Genomic DNA, 22,162 nt, shown 5'->3' with positions numbered 1-22,162 from the left:
ACAGTCCTGCATCACCTAAAACAATGAGGATATGCTCTGAGAAATGTGTCCTTGGGCAGTTTTGTCATTGTGCTATCATCACAGCATATACTTACACAAACATAAGTGGTATAGCTTACTACATACCTACACCATATAATATGGCTCATTGTCGCTATAAACCTATATAGGATGTTACTATTCTGAATACTGTAGGCACTTGTAAGACAGTGGTAAATATTTGTGTATCTAAACGTATCTAAATATAAAAAGGGGCAGTAAAAATACATTGTAAAAGATTGTTTAAATGGTACACCTGTATAAGGCAGCTTCATTATAATCTAATGGGACCACCATGTATGTGTGGTCCATTGTTGACCAAAAATCATTATGTGCTGCATGACCCTACTTCATTACTTTCTGGCACAAGATGTTCCTGGTTTATTTTATGTTTTCTCTGCTGCAGTCCTGCAACTAACCATTTCTCTGAGGATCTCTGGTTTCTTTTAGTTGGCAAATGCAATTTTGAAATGAAAATCTGGGTATTGGTATGTTCACTGCTGCTGGGGTATATGTGCTTCTAAGCCCTTTCAATGGATAGAGGTAGGAAATATATAAAAAGTAGATACATAAATAAAACGGACAACAAAAACATATTACACTTTATGTGGTAAATCTAACACACACATATATATATATAGGAAATCATGAGTTCACACCTGATTCTTCCAATTCCAGTCTATACTCCATGGGATTCTTCCTTTCCTCACTCCATTCCATATTTGTATCTTTCTTCTTTAGTTAGATTCCTGGCTCCTCAAAGCATCACCACTCCTTCTCATTTGCTCAGTCCTACAGTACATATAAAATAGTTTGTGAATTACTATACTCAGACCACTACAGAACAGAAACCTGCTAATGAATTCAAGGCTTTATTTTGCATGCAATTCTTCTAAATCCACCCTTTCTCTACCCCTGGAATGAAGACTATCGTCAGTATACATACTGTGTTCAAGAGTTACTTGAATTGGTGCTTCCTTTTTCTTTTCAGTGTGGTTATGTTATTTATATGAAATTTATTTGGGTTCATTTTATTCTATTTATGATATTCTGTTTTAATTTTTTCCCTCCGTTTTTATTATTTATTTATTTAGACAGGGTCTCGCTCTGTAACCCAGGCTGGAGTTCATTGGCACACTCACGGCTCACTGCAGCCTCAACCTCTTAGGCTCAAACAGTCCTACTGCCTCAGCCTCCCAAGCAGCTGGTGTGCACCACCACACCTGGCTAATTTAATTTTTTGTAGAGACTAGGTCTTGCTCTGTTGCCTAGGTTGGTTTAAAATTCCCTGGCTCAAGCAGTCCTCCTGCCTTAGCATCCCAAGGTGCTGGGATTACAGGCGTAAATTTTTTTTTTTTTTTTGATACGGAGTCTCACTCTGTTGCCCAGGCTGGAGTGCGGTGATGCAATCTTGGCTCACCGCACTCTCTGCCTCCTGAGTTCAAATGATTCTTGTGCCTCAGCCTCCCAAGTAGCTGGGATTACAGATGTGCCACCACGCCCTGCTAATTCTGTATTTTTAGTGGAGGCGGGGTTTCACCATGTTGGCCAAGCTGGTCTCGAACTCCTGACCTCAAGTTATCCGCCTGCCTCGGCCTCCCAAAGTGCTGGGATTACATGCGTGAGCCACTACGCCTGGCCTTTTTTTTTTTTTTTTTTTTTTAATATGTAGAATTTTAATATGCTTCCAAATGTCAAAATTATACCAAAATGTGTACTCAGAATTGTTCTGTCCTTATTTTTCCAGTCCATTCCCTCCCATCCTTTGAAAGTAACTAGTTTCTTTGTTTCTGGTTCATACTTCCTATGTTTCTTTTTGCAGAAGTAAGCAGACATGTGAATATTTCCTCCTTTCTCACACAAAAGTTGTCATAGTATTTGTAATCTTTTGTACTTTGCTTTTTTCACTTAATAGTATAGCTTGGAAGTTTATTCCATGGCAGTTTCAAGAGGTTTTCCTCATTCTTTTTTCATAGCTGCATAAATGTTAGAGCATTTAGGGTAGTTTCCAGTATTTTGCAATGACACATAATGCTGGTGTGAGTAACTGTGTTATTTAAATTTTATCGACAAAAAAATAAATGGTATATTTTAGTCTATTGACTTTTTTATTTTTGCCATGTTTTCTCTTAGATATTTTTATAAGTTAAATCTAAAATAATTGTATTTATCATTTTCAACATTTACCAGTTGACTCTTTTCCCATCAACAGGTAGATTTAGACGTTACTCTACCTGGGGAAGGTGGAAAAGATCGACCTTTTAAGGTGTCAATCAAATTTGTCTCTCGGGTGAGTTGGCATCTACTGCATGAAGTACTGACAGGACGGACCTTGCCTGAGCCACTGGAATTAGACAAGCCAATCAGCACTAACCCTGTCCATGCCGTTGATGTGGTGCTACGACATCTGCCCTCCATGAAGTGGGTGCTTCTGCTTTTTTTCTCTTTAGATTTTAAACTCCCAAGAATGACTTGTGCAGGCTTCTCTTGGTTAAACCTTTATTTGCCGTATATTTTGATTGTTCAACTGAAATGTTGAACAAGAATAGCATCAATACAAATTCATTGACAGGAGTACGTTACAGAAAATTATCTGGCTTTTGCAAGTAACTATACATCATTAGCTTAGCTAATCTTATGAATAATTTTATAGAAAAATATCTCACCCTTTCTCTTAGGATCTAAAAGTCTTAACAGATCTATTTTCAGATGTATTTCTTTCGTTATATTATCTTGCTTTAAAAGTAATTTCACTGTTTATACAACAACATCAAATTGTGTTGAATTGCTTTTCTTTTTCTTTTTTTTTTTTTTTTTTTTTTTTTTTTTTGAGACAGAGTCTCGCTCTGTCGCCCAGGCTGGAGTGCAGTGGCCGGATCTCAGCTCACTGCAAGCTCCGCCTCCCGGGTTCACGCCATTCTTCTGCCTCAGCCTCCTGAGTAGCTGGGACTACAGGCGCCCACCACCTCGCCCGGCTAGTTTTTTGTATTTTTAGTAGAGACGGGGTTTCACCGTGTTAGCCAGGATGGTCTCGATCTCCTGACCTCGTGATCCACCCGTCTCGGCCTCCCAAAGTGCTGGGATTACAGGCTTGAGCCACCGCGCCCGGCTTGAATTGCTTTTCTTAATAATCCTAGGGGCCGGGCGCGGTGGCTCAAGCCTGTAATCCCAGCACTTTGGGAGGCCGAGACGGGCGGATCACAAGGTCAGGAGATCGAGACCATCCTGGCTAACATGGTGAAACCCCGTCTCTACTAAAAATACAAAAAACTAGCCGGGCGAGGTGGCGGGCGCCTGTAGTCCCAGCTACTCCGGAGGCTGAGGCAGGAGAATGGCGTGAACCCGGGAGGCGGAGCTTGCAGTGAGCTGAGACCCGGCCACTGCACTCCAGCCTGGGCGACAGAGCGAGACTCCGTCTCAAAAAAAAAAAAAAAAAAAAAAAAAAAATAATCCTAGGACCTCACATGTGTAGGGTATGCTCCTGTGTGTGACCGCATGTGTACCCATGTATTTTTTATTGTTTGGTTGGGTTTTTTTTGAGACATGGTCTCACACTGGCGCCCAGGCTGTAGTGCAGTGGCACAATCATGGCTCACTGCAGCCTCAACCTCCCAGGCCTAAGCAATCCTCCTACCTCAGCCTTCTGAGTAGCTGGGAACACAGGCATGCACCATCATGCCTGGCTAATTTAAATTTTTTTTTTTCTTGTAGAGATGGAATCTCCCTATGTTGCCCAGGTTGGTTTCAAACTCCTGGACTCAAGTGATCCTCTCACCTTAGCCTCCCAAAGTGCTTGGATTATAGGTGTGAGCCCCCACACCTGACTCAGTATGTTTTTTTTAAAGAAAAATAGTATGTCTTGCAAACACATTTATAGAAATAGCTTTTTGTTCAATAATTGTTTACTTGTTAACATTTTTAAGGTTGGAACTGTTAACTTTTTAAAGCCTATTTTTAAGAAATTATTTTAGATAAAATTCATTCTTATTTCAACCAACAGGTTTGAGAAAGGAAAATTTAAGTAGATTTCTTTCCGTTTAGAGTGGGTACTTTTTGCTTTCTCAAATTTGGAACATGTTTAGTTTCATACATTCATAATGATGAGCATCATTATGATAAGTTAATTGTGCTCTAGTCTCCCCTTTTCTGCAGATTTAAATACTCGTATGAGAAGGAAAGGATTGAACATGCCATTTTAATTTTTGTAGATACACGCCTGTGGGGCGTTCATTTTTCTCTGCTCCAGAAGGATATGACCACCCTCTGGGAGGAGGCAGGGAAGTGTGGTTTGGATTCCATCAGTCTGTTCGGCCTGCCATGTGGAAAATGATGCTTAATATTGATGGTAAGGGAACTAAAGCCATATTCTGTATTGGGTGGTAGATTTCTATATGATGTGTGTACATAAATTTTGTATATAATTATACATACCGGTATCTCGAAGTAATATTTGGACATGTATTATGATCTACTAGAAAAACCTTTATATTTTTATTACATTTCGTTTAGAAAGCCTGTAGAACTTACCTTGGAATGCTGCCAAACATGAAGCAAGCACATGAAGACAGATTTAAAAGCCCTGACAATTATCTGAGCAATCTTCTATTATAACTCACTTTTGCCCTTTTAACTCTAAGCCAACATTTTATTATGAAATATATATATTAAGAAAGATAATTCTGTTGAGCATGGTGACCCCCAGATGTTATACCTACTGCTGGTCTTAATGTGATGCTAATTGCATTCTTGTTTTTAGGTGTTTTCTTACAAAATATTTTCAAACTTATATAAAAGCAGAGAGAACAGTATGATGAACTACCACATAGGTAGCCATTACTCAGATTGTCAGAATTTTTCTACCTTTGCGTAATCCAAGTACATTTCTTCCTCTACGGTAGTGTTTTTAAATCAAATCCCAGACGGCATGTCATTTTGTCCCTACTACTTCAATGTGTACCTCTAAAACTATGGATATTTTCTTATAGCAGCAATGTCATTATTATATGTAGGAAAATTATAAACAAGCATTTATTTGTACCCTCTAATATCTGTCCATAATCAGATTTCCCTGATTGTCTGAAATATGCCTTTTTCTAGTTAGCTGGTTCTAATCAGAAGCAAAACAAGATCCACACATCACATTTGATTATTATGCCTTTTTCGATCTAGTAGTCCCACTTCCTTCCTTGTTTTCTTGTTTCTTTATGCCATTGACGTTTTACAAAAACTTGGTCACTTGTTCTGTAGAATATGTTCAAATCTGATTTTGTCTTTTTGTTTTCTTGTGTTATTACCTTGTTCCTCTGTCCCCTATATTTTCTGAAAATAAAAGCTTAGAAGTTTCATTCCATTCTGGTTCAAAATGCTTAGAAGTGCTTTGTGTTGTGTCATATTAGGAAACACAGTATCTAGTGGTCCCAATTTTAGTGATGCAAAAATCAGTCTCTAGGTTCAGAGATTAATCAGTAGATGCAGAGATCTTCCATTGTAAATTTCTTAATTAACTTTTGAATTGCTAATGTTCTGTTCACTGATCATTGTGACCCAAATTATTTATTTCACTAGGGATTACGAACTGGTAAATTTTCTGTTACTCTTTTTGCATTAGGATTTGCATTAAAATTTGCATGGAATTTTTCTGTGGAAAAGCTTCATGTCCTGTTGATAATTCGTAAATGTTTGAAAGCTTTCTTGCTTTCAGACACAGCAGGATATTCCTTTCTCATCTTATATTTCTTGCCCAGTACCTGACATTAGACATTCCTCCAAGGATCCCTGGATCCTTCCAGATCAGGGCATAGTTTCCTCACTTTTTCAGCTGCACCTACCATTGTGTAATATGTGATTGAGGAGGGGATATATTTAACTAGTTTTCTTTAGATGTATACTAGAGTTATTTTTAACTATTTTCTATTTCACATTATTTTATGTATATTAAGATACGTCTGTAAGATAAATTCCTGGAGGTTAGACTGATGAGTTAAGGGCAAATGTATTAATATTTGTAATTTATATCATTATTACCAGATTGCACTCCACAGAGATTGTAAATATTTTTCATCAATGAATGAGAGTACCAGTTACCTTATATCTTTGCCACTAGAATTGTCAAACTCTTAGATTTTCATCAATCAATTTGCAAGAAATAGTTTTCTTGTGTCCTCTTAATTTGTATTTGACTACCTTTTCACAAATATAAGGGCCACTTGTGTTTCTTTTTTAATGAACTGTTAGTTTATATCTTTGCCCTTTTTTTTCTATTGGATTTTTGGTCTTCTCATTTACTGATAAAGCTTTATAAATTAAGGAAGTTAGCCCTTCATCTGTCATGAGTTGCAGATATTTTACCTAGGTTGCTATTTGTCTTTTGACTTTTGGTATGGTGGAGTTTTTTTTTTTTTTTTTTTTTGCCGTGCAGAAGTTTGTTTGTATGTTGGTGTGTACACACATACATATGTATTGGTCAGTCATTTCTTTTATGACTTTTAATATCTGATAGGACTAGTCCCATTTTCTCTTTTCAGGGTTTTCCAGGCCATTCTTAAGTATAAACTTTAGAAATTCCTTGTTTAGATCCAGTGAGTGGGAGAGGACAGATTGTTATTTTTATTGAGATCCTATTAGATTTATAAATTAAGTTAGGACAAATTGGCATCTTTAAGATGTTATCTTTTCTGTCAAAGAATATACTATGTCTTTCTATTTGTTCAAGGTTACTTTTGTTTTCTTCAAGAGATCTTACAGCTTTCTTCACATAAATTTTTCACATTTCTTTTTTTCTTTTCTTTCTTTTTTTTTGAGACTGAGTTTCGCTCTGGAGTACAATGGAGTGATCTCGGCTCACAGCAACCTCTGCCTCCCGGGTTCAAGCAATTCTCATGCCTCAGCCTCCCAAGCAGCTGTGATTACAGCATGCACCACCACACTCAGCTAATTTTGTATTTTTAGTAGAGACGGAGTTTCACCATGTTGGTCAGGCTGGTCTCAAAACTCCTGACCTCAGGTGATCCACCCACCTCAGCCTCCCAGAGTGCTGGGATTACAGGCATGAGCCACCGCACCCAGGCCATGTCTTGTTATTCCAGGATATTTTCTCCTTTTTGTTGCTATTAAATGGGTTTATAGATACTAACTTGTTATTGCTTATATGTATTCAGGCTTTTGCTTTCTGTATACTTTCTCTCTTTCTGTGTTATTGAAGTCCATTATTGTTTGTGGTATTTTTTCAGGTGATTTTATTGGGGTTTCTAGGTTATAATCATCACCTGCAACTAGTGATAAGTTTACCTCTTCCTTTGGATTTTTATACCTCTAATTTTTTTACCACATTATATAGACTAATCAGACAAGGTAGGATTAAATAGTAGTGATTAATGTGCATCCTTTTTCTTTCTTGCTCTAGAAGCATTAAGTATTGTATGTTTGTATATATTGTCATATTAAGGAATATCTGTTTCTTGTTTTATTAAGTATGTTTATCAAGAGTATGTGTAAATTTTGTCCGATGCCTTTTCAGCATCTATGGAGCTGAAGATGTGATATTTCTCTTCTTTTTAACAAACATTGAACCAAACCAGCAGTCCTAGAGTCTTTTAATTGATGCTGGATTTTGTTTGCTAACACTTTACTTTTATAAATTAAAATGCAAAAGTCTGATTAATCTGCAGCCTTCCCATTTTGTACAGTCTTTGTCAAGTTTTGGTGTTATTTCCTAAAAAATTCAGAAGTTTTCCATTTTCTAAAATGTATAACAGTTTTAAAATAGTATTGATATTATCAGCTCTTTTATGATTTCGTAGAATTCCCCTATAAAACCTTGTGAACCTGGTGTTTTTTGTTTCGTTTGGTTTGGTTTGCTAGGTAGCTGTTTTAAAACTTCCCTCATTTATTTTGTGAAAATCAGTCTAATAATTTATCACACATTTAAAAATGACTAAAAGTATAATTGGATTGTAACACAAAGAAAGGATAAATGCTTAAGGTAATGGATACCCCATTTACGCTGATCTGACTATTATGCATTATATGCCTGTATCAAAAGCTCATGTAACCCATAGATATATACACCTACTATGTACCCATAAAATTTTTTTTAATTAAAAAAAAAAGTCTCTTCAGGGTGTTTAGGTTCACTTTTGGTAGCTCACATTTTACTGGAAAATTATTTATTTTATTCATATGTAATTTAATTATACAGAGTTTTACAAAGTAGTTTCTATTGTTGTTATTATTATTTTTTTTTGAGACAGGGTCTTGCTGTGTCACCCAGGCTGGAGTGCAGTAGTATAATCTTGACTCACTGCAACCTCTGCCCCCCAGGGTCAAGTGACCTTCCCACTACAGCCTCCTGAGCAGCTGGGACTACAGACACATGTCACCACACCTGGCTAATTTTTGTATTTTTTTGTAGAGACAGGATTTTACCATGTTGCCCAGGCTGGTCTCGAACTCCTAGGCTCAAGAGATCTGCCTGCCTTGACTTCCCAAAGTGCTGGGATTACAAGCATGTGCCACCGTGCCAGGCCAGTTTCTATTAGTTTTTGAAATTCTGTGTATATCTGTGGTTTTCCCAGTTTATTATTTTGCATATCTATGCTTTGTTCTTTTCACTTTTTTTTTCAGGTAGTGAAATTGGGTGGTATTTGTTTTTCTCCATCTTTTTCAAGCTTTCAACAATAAGCATCTATTACTTTTTATCAAAAAATTTTAAAAAGTTATGGAATCATAAATATTTATTTTAGAATACAAAAATAAATATGTATGTTCTTGATTTCTTTTTTGGTAACATATTCTTCCCAGTTAATGAATTACTGAAACCTATAATAGAGAATCTTTTCTATTATTCTAGCTCAGGTGTATATTTAGTACTTCAACTTAAATTCTTGGATCAATGAAATAAAATCTTGATGAACTCTTTCTAGAGAAGTAAGGTACCCAAATTTATTGAAACAATTTTTTTTTTTTTTTTTTTGAGTTTTGCTCTGGTGTCCAGGTCGGAGTGTAGTGGCTCAATCTCAGCTCACTGCAACCTCCGCCTCCCCAGTTCAAGCGATTGTCCGGCCTCAGCCTCCCAAGTAACTGGGATTACAGGTGCGCGCCATGATGCCTGGCTAATTTTTTTGTATTTTTAGTAGAAATGGGGTCTCACCATGTTGGTCAGGCTGGTCTCAAACTCCTGACCTCAGGTGATCTGCCTGCCTCAGCCTCCCGAAGTGCTGGAATTACAGGCGTGAGCCAACGCACCCGGCCTGAAAACAATTTTTATTAACATTAAACTCACTAGAAAACTCTCAAGAATTGTGTTGCAGATCATTTGAAAATATATCTGCCAACTTCCCCTTCCTTCCTGAAGTGTGTTTACAGGCAGAGCAAGTTACAACAGTCTTACTGTTCTTTAAGGATAGAGCAGCTTCCTGGGGATTCTGGAGGTTCAGTTCTCTGGTCAGTGATCAGGACACAATACTGATGTTGAGGAAAGTAAGGCCTTTCCGACAATGGGAATTATTCTTTTTTTTTCTTTTTTTCTTTTAAGACGGAGTCTGGCTCTGTCGCCCAGACTGGAGTGCAGTGGCGCGATCTCGGCTCACTGCAAGTTCCACCTCCCAGGTTCACACCATTCTCCTGCTACAGCCTCCTGAGTAGCTGGGACTACAGGCGCCCGCCACCACACCCAGCTAATTTTTTGTATTTTTAGTAGAGATGGGGTTTCACCACGTTAGCCAGGATGGTCTCGATCTCCTGACCTCACAATCCACCCACCTCAGCCTCCCAAAGTGCTGGGATTACAGGCGTGAGCCACCGCGCCCAGCCAACAATGGGAATTATTCTTAAAGTTATTTTTCTGTCTTTTTAAGCTAGATTAGTAACATGTACTTTCGTTTTATTGGTGGAAATATTTAAAACAATTATTTTTCTGGTGATCACTGTTTTAGCTGTATTACAAAACTGCTGATATGTAGTATTTTTATTCTAGAAACTAGAAATAGGTATTATATTATATTCTAGAAACTCCTCAAATTTCTTTTGTATTTCCCCTGTGCTTGAAATATTGTTTGAGAGACTTTTCAGATTTTCAGAATGAAAATCGTTTTGTTTTCTGGATTTGTTGTGAATTTTCTAGTTTCATTGTATTGTTAAAAAATGGGGTTTGTATTTTTCCTTTTAGAGTTTGTAGAGGTATTTTTTGTAGCCCAATATATGGTCAATTTTTGTGATAGTTCTATGGCTATTTGAAAATAAGGTATATTAATATATTAGATTAGGGTGAAATATCCATCAGAGCTACCAGTTTATGTTGCTTATGTCATTTATTTCCTTACTTAGTTTTGTTTTTTGTTCTCTCAGACTAGGAGAAATAAATTTCCTATTATTAATATCTTTCTATTTCTTTTATCTCCTATAATTTCATTTTCTGAATGTTGCTACTGTATATTTAGAAGCATATATATTCATATCTATTTTCTTTGTTATGAATTATAACCTTTATATGATGAGTGACTTTTTGTACTTTTTGACCAAAATTCTAGATTATCTAATAAAAGGATTGCACTTCATGCTTTTGTGAACTTTATCCTATCCTTTAATTTTTTTTTTTCAGGTATATCTTATGACAACATAGAATGGTTTGCTTTGTGGGTCAGTTTAAAGCTTTTTTTCTGTTTAGTGGATGAATTAAGCCAGATATAGATAGAAAGGACATATCCTCCTATCAAGACACAACCATTGGTTGTGGTTTTGTAAAATTATTTTATGCCATTTTTTATGTTTGTATATATTTTGAAACTTTGAGTGGTGTGTTTTCTGTGCTTTTTAAATGGTAGTCCTCATATTAGGAAGATTTTCCCCCCAGTGGTTATCTTTATACTTACACTTTCATATGATACTTGTCTTCCTCTGTTTTAAAGCAGTCTTTTCTTTCCCTTAATTGAGTAAGTTACATTAGCTTTATTCTCTTCCCTTCTTTCTACTACTTTTAGCCAATATAGTATTATTTTATTGCCCTTTATAATTTTATTCTTTCTTGTTGATTAAGGTTTTACTGATTGACTTTCAACTTTGACTCCTATCTATTGCACATGAGGTGCAGTCATTGAGCTTATTCTACTTTTTATATTTTCTGCTCTTGACATTCATTTGTATATATTCATTCATTTGAATTCCTACATTCTTAGACCATGTAACAGTTTCATTCCATTTGTTTTCAATCTTAAATCTTCAATTAAATGTATTGTTGCTCACTGCCAGTCCTTTTGCTGAAATTTTTCTGGTCATTTGTTGGTTTCAGTTTGTCCTCAAGTTGCTGCTTCAATAAATGCTCATATGAATAAGGGCTGAGTTATCTGTAGCCTTATTCCTGAAGGATTGTTTGGCTAGATGTGGAATTTTTGGCTCACACTTTTTCCTTGAGTACCTTGTAGGTATTTTTCCACTGTCTTCTGGCATTGAATGTTCAATAGAGAAGTATGATGCCAGCTTGATTTTATTTTTCTTAGAAGGGATGTGCTTTTTTGTGTGTGATTGCTGAAAGTATTTCTTCCAAATACCAAATAATTTAGAAATTATTTTATTAAGTGACATCTGATAAAATTATTAGATGTTTTCTTAATTGACCATTTTGGGTCAGTTTTATGTCTATCATTTTATTTACTTTTAAAAAATTTTTATCCTACATGCTTCTTACTGTGCCTTTCGTGTTGTATATTTTTACCATGTGCTCATTGCATTTTAGTTCTTAAATTTTTTTAATTCTTAAAATTCTTTTTCTTCCATTTCTCTTTTGAGTTCTGCCATGCTTGTTTCACTGCAACTCCCGTTGACTGGATAGCTCCTCCTTGAGTTCCTAAATTTCTGCTCTGAACTTTTTCTTCATAACTGCATTAGGAATTTTTCAATGCGAGTAACAAGTAGGGTTTTAATTTTTCTCTGCTTTGTGATGATATTGTTTGTTGAGGTTTCTTTGTCAGAGATGTCGCAGTGCCTTTTTACATTTTTTTCTATGGTATTTTTGTATAGATACTTAACCACTTTTTTGTTGCTTATATTGGCATGAGATGAGTTTCCCAAACCATCTGTTAGAAGGGACTTAAGGGTCTTAGGAACGTTAGGAACACCTTCGGAGCAAGATAGTTTTCCAGGTTTCTGTATTCAAGGGCTCTCTGCTCCATTGTTCTGGTGGATTCTTTCTTCAAAATACAGCCACATCTCCTCTGCCTCTCAGTAACTTAAGGGGTTTAAGTAATGTGAACTACCAGCCATGAGTTTTCTGGGTCCTATTTCTGCTACCAAGGGATACACCTCCTACCCTTTAAATTGCCTGCCTCAAATGTTAACAATTAAAGAATTTGTGATCGATATACAGAAGTTCTTTGTACTATTCTTATAACTTTGTGAGTTTGAAACTACTTCAAAAGAAGAAATTACGAAAGAGCATGCCTCACTTATAAAAGAGTGGTCCTTTCTGAGATCTGTCACTTCCAAACCACTTATTGTTCTGCCACTTTCTACACCTCCTTTCCTTACCTCCTTCTGAGAATCCCCCATTTAATCTCAGTTCTAAACATTGTAGTTCCCACTTGAGATAGGTTCTTTTCTTTCTGGGAGTAAAGATGTGCTATTCCCCTACCAGATTCCTTTATACTTCTTGTCTTTCTCCCATGCTCAGATGTGGCTTCTTTTACTCTGAAGTACTTTGGGTCATATTTACTTATAATTTGGCATTTTTAGGTTTTTATTATCCGCTAGTTTCACTAAAGACGTATGGTATTTTTTGTTTTTAACATTGTCTTTGTTGCTCTGTACCGGTTCTCGGAGAAAGATGGGAAAATTTGGAACTAAATGGCTGTTATGTTCCTACTAGAACTTGAAGTCCAGCTTTGAAAATTATTAAGAAATAATTTCTAGGCCGGGTGTAGTAGCTCACGCCTGTAATCCTAGCACTTTGGGAGGCCAAGGTGGGAGGATCACTTGAGCCTAGGAGTTTGAGACCAGCCTGGGCAACATAGTGAGACCCCCCATCTCTATTAAAAAATAAAGAAATAATTTCTAAATAACCCCTTGTTTAAAGAAATCATGAAGAAAATTTTGAACTGAAGGATAATGAATACAATACATATAGAACTGGTATGATCAGCTAAAGCAATGCTTAGAGAGAATTTAAAACTTTAAATGCCTATTATAAAAGAAAAAAAGCATCAGTGACATGAACATTCATTCTCAACAAGTTAGAAAAATCACAGAAAATTAAATGTGAAAGAGAATAGAAAGAAATAAAAGATAAAAACCAATCAGTGAAATAGAAAAAACTTCTCTCTGTCCTTTAGATAGGGAGACTTCAAAGGTTTTTAAGAAGGATAGTGACATGATCATATTTGTTTTCCAGAAAGAGACCTCTGGCAGCAGTGTGGAGAATAGATAGAGGAGAAAAAACTAATCTGAGAAGCCAGTTAGGAGGCTTTTCAATCACTAGTTCAGGTAAGAGATGGTGATGGTCTAATGTGGGATGGAGAGGAAGGATTAAGCTGGAAAAATAGGTTTAAGAACCATGTCCAGGAAAAAAAAAAACTTTGGGTGTAGTTACTGGTACATGGAACTGATTGGAAAAAAATAGACCAGAGCTTTACTAGATTTTTGAAGGAATTATTTTTGCAAATAAACTATAAGCCTGGCATATCAGTCAAGGTTCAGCTAGGGAAACAGAACCAGTAGGAAGTATAGAGAGAGAGAGGGGTTTATGCAATTGTAGGAGCTAGATAGGCAAGTCTGAAATTTTTGGGGCAGGCTGGCAGGAAGGGCAGGTGAAATTCAGGCACGGGCTGAAGCAGTTATCTATAGGTGGAATTTCTTGCTCTCAGGGAAGCTTCAGCCCTACTTTTAAGACCTTTCACCTAACTGAATTAGGCCCATCAACATTATTCAGGATAATCTCTTTTACTTAAAGTCGATGGATTATGGATTTTAATTACATCTACAAAATACCTTCATAGCAACACCTAGATTAGTGTTTGATTAAACAAATGGCAGCTGGTAGCCTAGCAAGTTAACACATTAAAAACAACACCTGCCATGGTGACTTACACCTGTAATCCCAGCATTTTGGGAGACCAAAGCTGGAGGGTCACTTGAGATCAGGAGTTTGAGATTAGGCTGAGCAACATAGTGAGACCTGATCTCTACCAAAAAAAAAAAAAGAAAAGAAAAAAATTAGCCAGGTGTGGTGTGTGCTTGTAGTCCCAGCTGCTAAGGAGGCTGAGATGGGAGGAAGGCTTGAGCCCAGGAGATCAAGGCTGTATTGAGCCATGATTGTACCACTGCACTCCAGCAGTGACAAAGCAAGGCCCCATCTCAAATAAATAAAAAGAACAACTACTCTCCACACCTGGTGTGAAATTTTCTGTGATTATTCAGCCCTTGAAGCAACTTTAAGGTACAGTGACTGCCATATTATAAACTGTCTCCCAAGAAGGGCGTACTCTCCAGTGTACATTCAGAGTAGTGACTCTGAGTTTTCTAGCAGGTATGAATGGTGGTACTGTCAACTGAATATGGAAGTAGATCTACTATTGCTGATTAGTTGGCAGTATACACCATGTATCAATGTTAACATGTCCGAAGCTTGAGGATTCTATGGAACATATAGGCAGACATATCTAGTATATAGTTAGAAATTTAGGTATGAAAATCTATAATGTGGGAGCTCAAAGTAAGAATGTTGGGACTCTTCAGTACGTAAATCCATATTTGAAACTATAGAAGTGGAAAAACTCTTTAGGAATATTATTTAGATTGAAACAGGAAAGAGAAGGATAAAGCCATTGAGGAATACTAGCATTTAAGAAAGAACTAGTGAGCAAGAAATGATAATTACAAGGCAATATGAGACACCAAACATGATGTCAAAGAAGCCAAGAGGGGAAACATATCCAAAAAATAAATGAACTGGGCAGAGGGGCTCACGCCTGTAATGCCAACTACTTGGGAGGCTAAGGCAGGAGGATAGTCTGAGCCCCAGGAGTTGGAGGCTGCAGTGAGCAGTAATTGAGCCACTGTACTCCAGCCTGGGCAACAGAGTGAGACCCCTATCTCTAAAAAAGGAAACAAAAAGTAGATGATTTCACAGTTAAACAATGAGAGCTTTTTCAATAAAATCAAGAGACGAGGATATCAGTACTATGGTTTTTAGTCACTATTGTGTTTGCTAACTTCTGTTCTTCTTACAGGTTTCAGTCTACATGTTACTTCCTTGAGAAGCAGTGTTTGACACCCTTCTCCCCCCATCCAGCCATCCCCCAAGTCTGAGTTAGGTATTTCTCTTCTGTATTCCCATAGCACAGTGTAATTCCCCTATAATAGCATGTATCACCTTGAATTATGAGTGTTTATTGTTCTGTCTCTCCTATTAGAATGAAAGCTCCATAAAGGGATTGTCATTTTATTCACCAGTGTACCCTCCATGCCCAGCACAACTTTTGGTCATATTAAACAAAGAATGAATAAATAAATCCAAGATCATAGGAGGAGGAGCATCCAAATGAGCCTCAAAAATCAGAGAAATATTTGTGGTAGTATGTGATATCTTAGCTGAGCTTTAACAAGTATAATGAGATCAAGAGTTTGGATTGAAAATGAGGTACTCAGGAATAAATGATTTCTGAGGTCTCTAAGATATTATAAAACCTTATTGAAATATCTAAGAGAAAATTTAATGAAACGCATTATCCTTATGGAGAAGACTCAATTTTATAAAATGTCAGTTCTCCCCAAATCAATCTATAAATGTAGTTTTAATTAAAATTCCAATTGGGGGCCAGGTACAGTGGGTATGCCGGTATTTCCAGGACATTGGGAGGCCAAGGTGGGAGGATTGCTTGAGCCTGGGAGTTCTGACCAACATGGTGAAACCTCATTGCTAAAAAAGACAAAAAAGGCCAGGCGCGGTGGCTCAAGCCTGTAATCCCAGCACTTTGGGAGGCCGAGATGGGCAGATCACGAGGTCAAGAGATCGAGACCATCCTGGCTAACCCGGTGAAACCCCATCTCTACTAAAAAATACAAAAAACTAGCCGGGCGAGGTGGCGGGTGCCTGTAGTCCCAGCTACTCGGGAAGCTGAGGCAGGAGAATGACGTAAACCCGGGAGGCGGAGCTTGCAGTGAGCAGAGATCCGGCCACTGTACTCCAGCCTGGGCGACAGAGCGAGACTCCGTCTCAAAAAAAAAAAAAAAAAAAAAAGACAAATTAGCCAGGTGTGGAGGTGTGTGACTATAGTCCCAGCTACTCAAGAGGCTCAGATGGGAGAATCGCTTGAGCCCAGAAGTCGAGGCTACAGTGAACTGTGCTCTCACCACTGTACTCCAGCCTGGGCAACAGAATGAGACCCTGTCTCAAAAAACATAAAATTCCAGTAGGGTATAGTATTATTAAGATTTATATGGAAGAATAAGTGACTAAGAAAAACCAATAGAATTTTAAAGAAAAATAAAGCAGGAATTGTCCTACTTCCTATAAAACTGTAACAGTTATACCACATGGCTTCAAGTGCAGGAACAGGCAGATTAATGAAGCAGAGTCTAGAAACAAGCCATATATGTGTTTATGGAAACTGTAAATATCTGACGTAGTGTTTCAGATCAGTAGGGAAAGAGTAGAATATTTAATAAATTGTGTTTACACAGTTAACTGTTTAAAACATTAGATCCATCTAACATTAGACACAAAATTTATTTCTAGGTGAATTATAATCCCAAATATGAAAAGCAAATCTTCCAAATTCTTTTAGGATAAAAATGAGAGAATATTCCTAACACCAAACAAAGTAAAAAGTATAAACTGCAAAGGAAAATACTGATAAACTTGACCAAAATTTAAAACTTGTGTAATGCAAAAGAAACAAAGTTTAAAATATTAGAAAATTTGTAGCTCATATAACTGAAAACTTTACAAAATATAAGGACAGATGAATTGAAAAATAGGTAGTTCTCAAAACAGGAAACCCATATAGCCAGTAAACATGTGAAAAGATTCTCATTCATTTATAATCAAGAACTTACAAGTGAAATCAGTGTTACCATTTTGTACCCATCAGATTTGTAAAAAAAGCCTTATTATTTGCCAAAAGTGCAAGGTGAAAAGAAAAATCTTATGAAATCCCAAATGTTGGTGAGGATGAAGTAAAAGGAACTCTCACACATTGTTTGTAGAAGTACCATTTAGCACAACTACCCGGGAGAGCAGTTCTCAACTAGAAGAGATGAAGTAAAGATGAAATTGCATAACTTAAAACCCCTAAAGAGGTATCTTGCATGTGTGCTTGAAACATTATATGTAATAGCAGAAAATTGGAAATAGTCTAAATTCCTGTCAGTAGTAGAATGAATAAACAGCACATAAATAGTTATATAATACTGTGGTGTACTACATAACAGTTAAATGAATGAACCAGATCTATATGTATCAATGTGAATTATTAAAACAATGTTATACCCAGACATCGTGGCTCATGTCTGTAATCCCAGCATTTTGGGAGGCAGAGGCCTTTAGATCATATGAGACCAGGAATTTGAAACCAGCCTGGCCTGCATGGCAAAACCCCATCTCTATGAAAAACACAAAAAATTGGTCAGTTATGGTAGTGCACGTCTGTAATCCCAGCTACTGGAATTGAGGCATGAGAATCGCCTGAACCCAGGAGGTGGAGGTTGCAGTGAGCTAAGATCACACCTCTGTACTCCATCCTAGGCAACAGAGTGAGACTCTGCCTCAAAAAAGAAAAAAGAAAAAAAAAATGGGCTGGGCCTGGTGGCTCAGACCTGTAATCCCAGCACTTTGGGAGGTCAAGGCGGGTGGATCACTTGAGGTCAGGCGTTTGAGACCAGCCTGGTCAACATGGCTTAACCCTGTCTCTACTAAACATACAAAAATTAACTAGGCTCGGTGGTGCATGTCTGTAATCCCAGCTACTTGGGAGGCTAAGGCAGGAGAATCCCTTGAACCCAGAAGACAGAAGTTGCAGTGAGCCGAGATTGCACCACTGTACTCCAGCCTGGGCGACAGAGTAAGACTCCATCTCAAAAAAAAAAAGAAGAAAAAGAAAAAAAGAAAATGTTGGGGGTGAGTAAATAGCAAAAGGGGCCGGGCATAGTGGAGGCCAAGGCAGGTGGATCACTTGAGGTCAGGAGTTCAAGACTAGCCTGGCCAACATGGTGAAACCTCATCTCTACTAAAAATACAAAAATCAGCCAGATGTGGTGGCATGCACCTGTAGTCCCAGCTACTCAGGAGGCTGAGGCAGGAGAATCAGTTGAACCCAGGAGGCAGAGGTTGCAGTGAGCCGAGATCATGCCACTGCACTCCAGCCTGGCTGACAGAGCAAGATTCTGTCTCAAAAAAAAAAAAAAAAAATTAGCATGGTGGCACATGCTACTCAGGAGGCTGAGGCAGGAGAATTTCTTCAACCCAGGAGACCGAGGTTGCAGTGAGCTGAGATTGCGCCACTGCACTCCAGCCTGGGTAACAGAGTGAGACTCTTGTTTCAAAAAAAAAAAAAAGCGAAAGGATATGTTGTTACTTATATAAACTTAAGAAAAAAGTATGTACTGGATACATACAAATAAAGTGAAATTATAAAACAGAGATGGGGCGAATACACACCAGTTTCAAGAGTTTGGTTCCTTTTAGGAAGAAAAAGAAAAGAGAAATGGAATATGGTGGCTGGGTTAGGGAGAAGAGATAGACCAAAAAGATTTAAGAAAAATATGAGAGTATGTTTATGTGAGCAAAGTATAACTTGTGTCATTGGGAGGCAAAAAAATAAGATTGATTAAAAAAAAAAAAAAAAAAAAAGACCTATGATCCAGGTATTGTAGCTCATGCGTGTAATCCCAACACTTTGGAAGGCCGGGGCGGGTGGATCACGAGGTCAGGAGTTTGAGACCAGCCTGCCCAACATGGGGAAACCCCATCTCTACTAAAAATACAAAAATCAGCTGTGCGTGGTGGTGCATACCTGTAATCCCAGCTACTCAGGAGGCTGAGGCAGGAGAATCGCTTGAACCTGGGAGGTGGAGGTTGCGGTGAGCCGAGATCTTGCCACTGCACTCAGCCTGGGGGACAGGGCAAGTCTCTTGTTTCAGAAAAAAAAAAAAAAAACAACCTATGGTAGCTTAATGAAATGGAAATAAAGCCTAACATTTGAAGTTGGTTTATTTTTTTCCCCAGCTTTATTCAGGTATGATTAACAAGTAAAAGTTACATGTATTTGAGGTATACAATGTGATTTTTGATAATACATATGCATTGTGAAATGATTACAGCAATCAAGCTAATTAATATAACAATCACCTCATAGGTATGTGAGAGACATAAGAACATGAAATTTACTCTCAGCGTATTTCAAGTATACATAATAGTTATAGTCACCAAGCAGTACATTAGGTCTCCAGAACTTACTCATCTTGTAACTGAAAGTTTATACCCTTTGACCAGTATCTCACCATTTGCCTCAGCCCTCAGCCCTGGGTAACTACCATTCTAGCCTCTGTTTCCGTGAGTTGAGCTTTCTTAGATTCCACATGTGAGATCATACAGTATTTGTCTTTCTGTGTCTTGCTTATTTCATGTAACATAATATCCTCCAGGTTCATCCATGTTGTCACAGATGACAAGACTTCCTTCTTTTAAAGGCTAAATAATATTCCATTTTATGTATGTACCACGTTCTTTTTATCCATTTGTCGTCTGTCAGTGGTCACTTAGGTTGTTTCCATATCTTGGCTATTGCGAATAATGCTGCAGTGAACATGGGAGTGCAGATATCTCCTTGAGATAGTGATTTTATTTACTTTGCATGTAGTCCCTGAAGTGGGATTGCTAGATCATATAGTAGTTCTATTTTTAATGTTTTGAGGAACCTCCATACTGTTTTCTGTAAAGGCTGCAACAAGGGTTTATTAATTGCCAATAAAATGCTGCTGTGAAAAATAATGAGAAATATTGCACTGACGATGTTACTTGGTTACATTTCCTTTTTTGCTTTTGCGTGATTTTGATTTTGGAAGCCTTGTACGCGGTATACTGCACTGAACTAAACAGCCTTTATTGAACTTGAAATCAGCTGGAGAAGACTGGTATTGAGCACTATAGTAAGTACTGTAAAGGAAAATACCAAGTGCAATGGAAGCATAAAAGGGAGGGATGTTTCCCTCAGGAAATGACAGATGGGAGCTAGGTGACATTGGTGATGGAAATAAGCGCAATTCTCTCTTATTGTGTGATTGGTCTTGAGAATTATTGTTCTATTGGCTTTTAATAGCCTAACTTTCAACTGTGGAATTAAACTTACTGTATTTTACCAATCTGAGACTCAAAATTGTTTGTTTACATTTCAACATCTCTGAAATTGGGAGATATCTTACAATTGATGGTTTGTCACAGTTCAATTGGCAGGTTTCTTTTTAAAGAATACATAAAATGTTGGTGCACCTTACCATCAATGTTATCTTAGATTTGATGAAATGCAGAATATTTCTTTAGCTTGTTTTGAGGCCAGTCCATTTGCAACTTGCATTGTATTATTGTAATTCACAGATTTTAAGACCATTATAGTGGCAATTCCAGCATTTTTGGCAGGTTGAGGTGGGTGGATTGCTTGAGTCCAGAAGTTTGAGACCAGCCTGGGCAACATGGTGAAACCCTGTCTCTACAAAAAATACAAAAATTAGCCAGGCATGATAGAGTGAGCTTGTAATCCCGGCTACTCGGGAGGTTGAGGTAGGAGAATCACTTGAGCCGGGAGATGGAGGTTCTGGAGGTTCCAGTGAGCCATGATCTTACCACTGTACTCCAGCCTGGGTGACAGAACAAGACCCTGTCTCAAAAAAATAAAAAGACCTAGTGAATCTGATGTTTGTTAGTTATATCTCCCTTAAGATGTTATTTACCTCTGATGTACCAGATAGAATACTAAGCATTTTGTATTAATTATTATTACAGTATTGCATGTAAATTCCACCACAATTGTGTAAGGTAGTATCATCAACTGAAGTTTAGAGACAGAAAGTCACATAGTTTATATTTAAAGGAGAGAAGTTCAACTCTTCTGACTCCAGTGCTTATACCTTTAACATAGCTGTGTACTGCATCCCTTAAGAAGCAAGATTCCTGGCAGACGAATCTGAGATCTTAGACACATCAGTTAAAAAATTTATTTTTGTGGCCAGGCACGGTGGCTCACTCCTGTAATCCCAGCGCTTTGGGAGGCCTTGCGGGGCGGATCACAGGGTCAGGAGATCAAGACCATCCTGGCTGACACGTTGAAACCCCATCTCTACTAAAAATACAAAAATTAGCTGGGCGTGGTGGCAGGCACCTGTAGTCCCAGCTACTCGGGAGGCTGAGGCTGGAGAATGGCATGAACCCAGGAGGCGGAGCTTGCAGTGAGCCGAGACTGTACCACTGCACTCCAGCCTGGGCAACAGAGGGAGACTCCATCTCAAAAAAAAAAAAAAAAATTATTTTTGTTTACTGTTACTTTTCAGTAAAATGTAGCTTTTCGAAAACATTCACTATTCCATTTTGCTTTTAGTAAAAAGTAGTTGGAATATGTAAATGGTTGTAGAATTTAATAATTTTATTTCTGCAGAGTAGTTAGAAGTTCACACTGTAATATGCTGCTTTTGCAAGGAAAACATTTCTAGTAAATAATTTATTAATCACAGTATTAGTGTTGCTTACTTCATGTATTTGTCTTGAGTTCAGGTATAAGATTGCTAAGATTGAGAAATAATTTGATTTTACAATATTCAAATTCTTTCAGAAGTAGATCAAAGCAGAACTTTTCTTTGGGGTGGAATGAGAGTTATCAGCTGATTCAGGCATCTGGGTAAGAATTTTAGCAACATGAGGTCAAACAAGGCCAACTAAAGATATCTGGATCAGGCTTACCCAGGCGGGCTATCTTCACATTAGAAAAGCAGTATAAGGCCGGGCATAGTGGCTCACGCCTATAATTCTAGCACTTTGGGAAGCCGAGGTGGGCAGATTGCCTGAGCTCAGGAATTCAAGACCAGCCTGGCCAACACAGTGAAACCCCGTCTCTACTAAAATACAAAAAATTATCCGGGCTTGGCAGTG

The 22,162-nt window shown here is 37.7% G+C and overlaps 1 protein-coding gene across 12 annotated transcripts in view; it reads left to right on the top strand.

The window, feature by feature from the left end:
• The window catches only part of LOC105494707 (argonaute RISC catalytic component 3), a 143,998-nt gene that overhangs the window by 38,444 nt on the left and 83,392 nt on the right, over positions 1-22,162 (top strand). For 6 of the 12 annotated variants that reach the window (XM_011763419.3, XM_071096103.1, XM_071096101.1 and 3 more), the window contains 2 exons: positions 2,252-2,460; positions 4,248-4,384. In XM_011763419.3, coding sequence (XP_011761721.1) covers positions 2,252-2,460; positions 4,248-4,384 — 346 coding nt within the window. Of the gene's footprint in view, positions 1-2,251; positions 2,461-4,247; positions 4,385-13,439; positions 20,173-22,162 lie in introns of those variants that run through there. The other 6 variants (XM_071096108.1, XM_011763421.2, XM_071096105.1 and 3 more) reach the window with 5 other exon arrangements.

Source organism: Macaca nemestrina, chromosome 1, assembly GCF_043159975.1.
Source record: "Macaca nemestrina isolate mMacNem1 chromosome 1, mMacNem.hap1, whole genome shotgun sequence".
NCBI lineage: Eukaryota > Metazoa > Chordata > Mammalia > Primates > Cercopithecidae > Macaca > Macaca nemestrina.
Note: the sequence above shows the minus strand (reverse complement) of the source record. Positions and strands in the feature narration are given on the sequence as shown.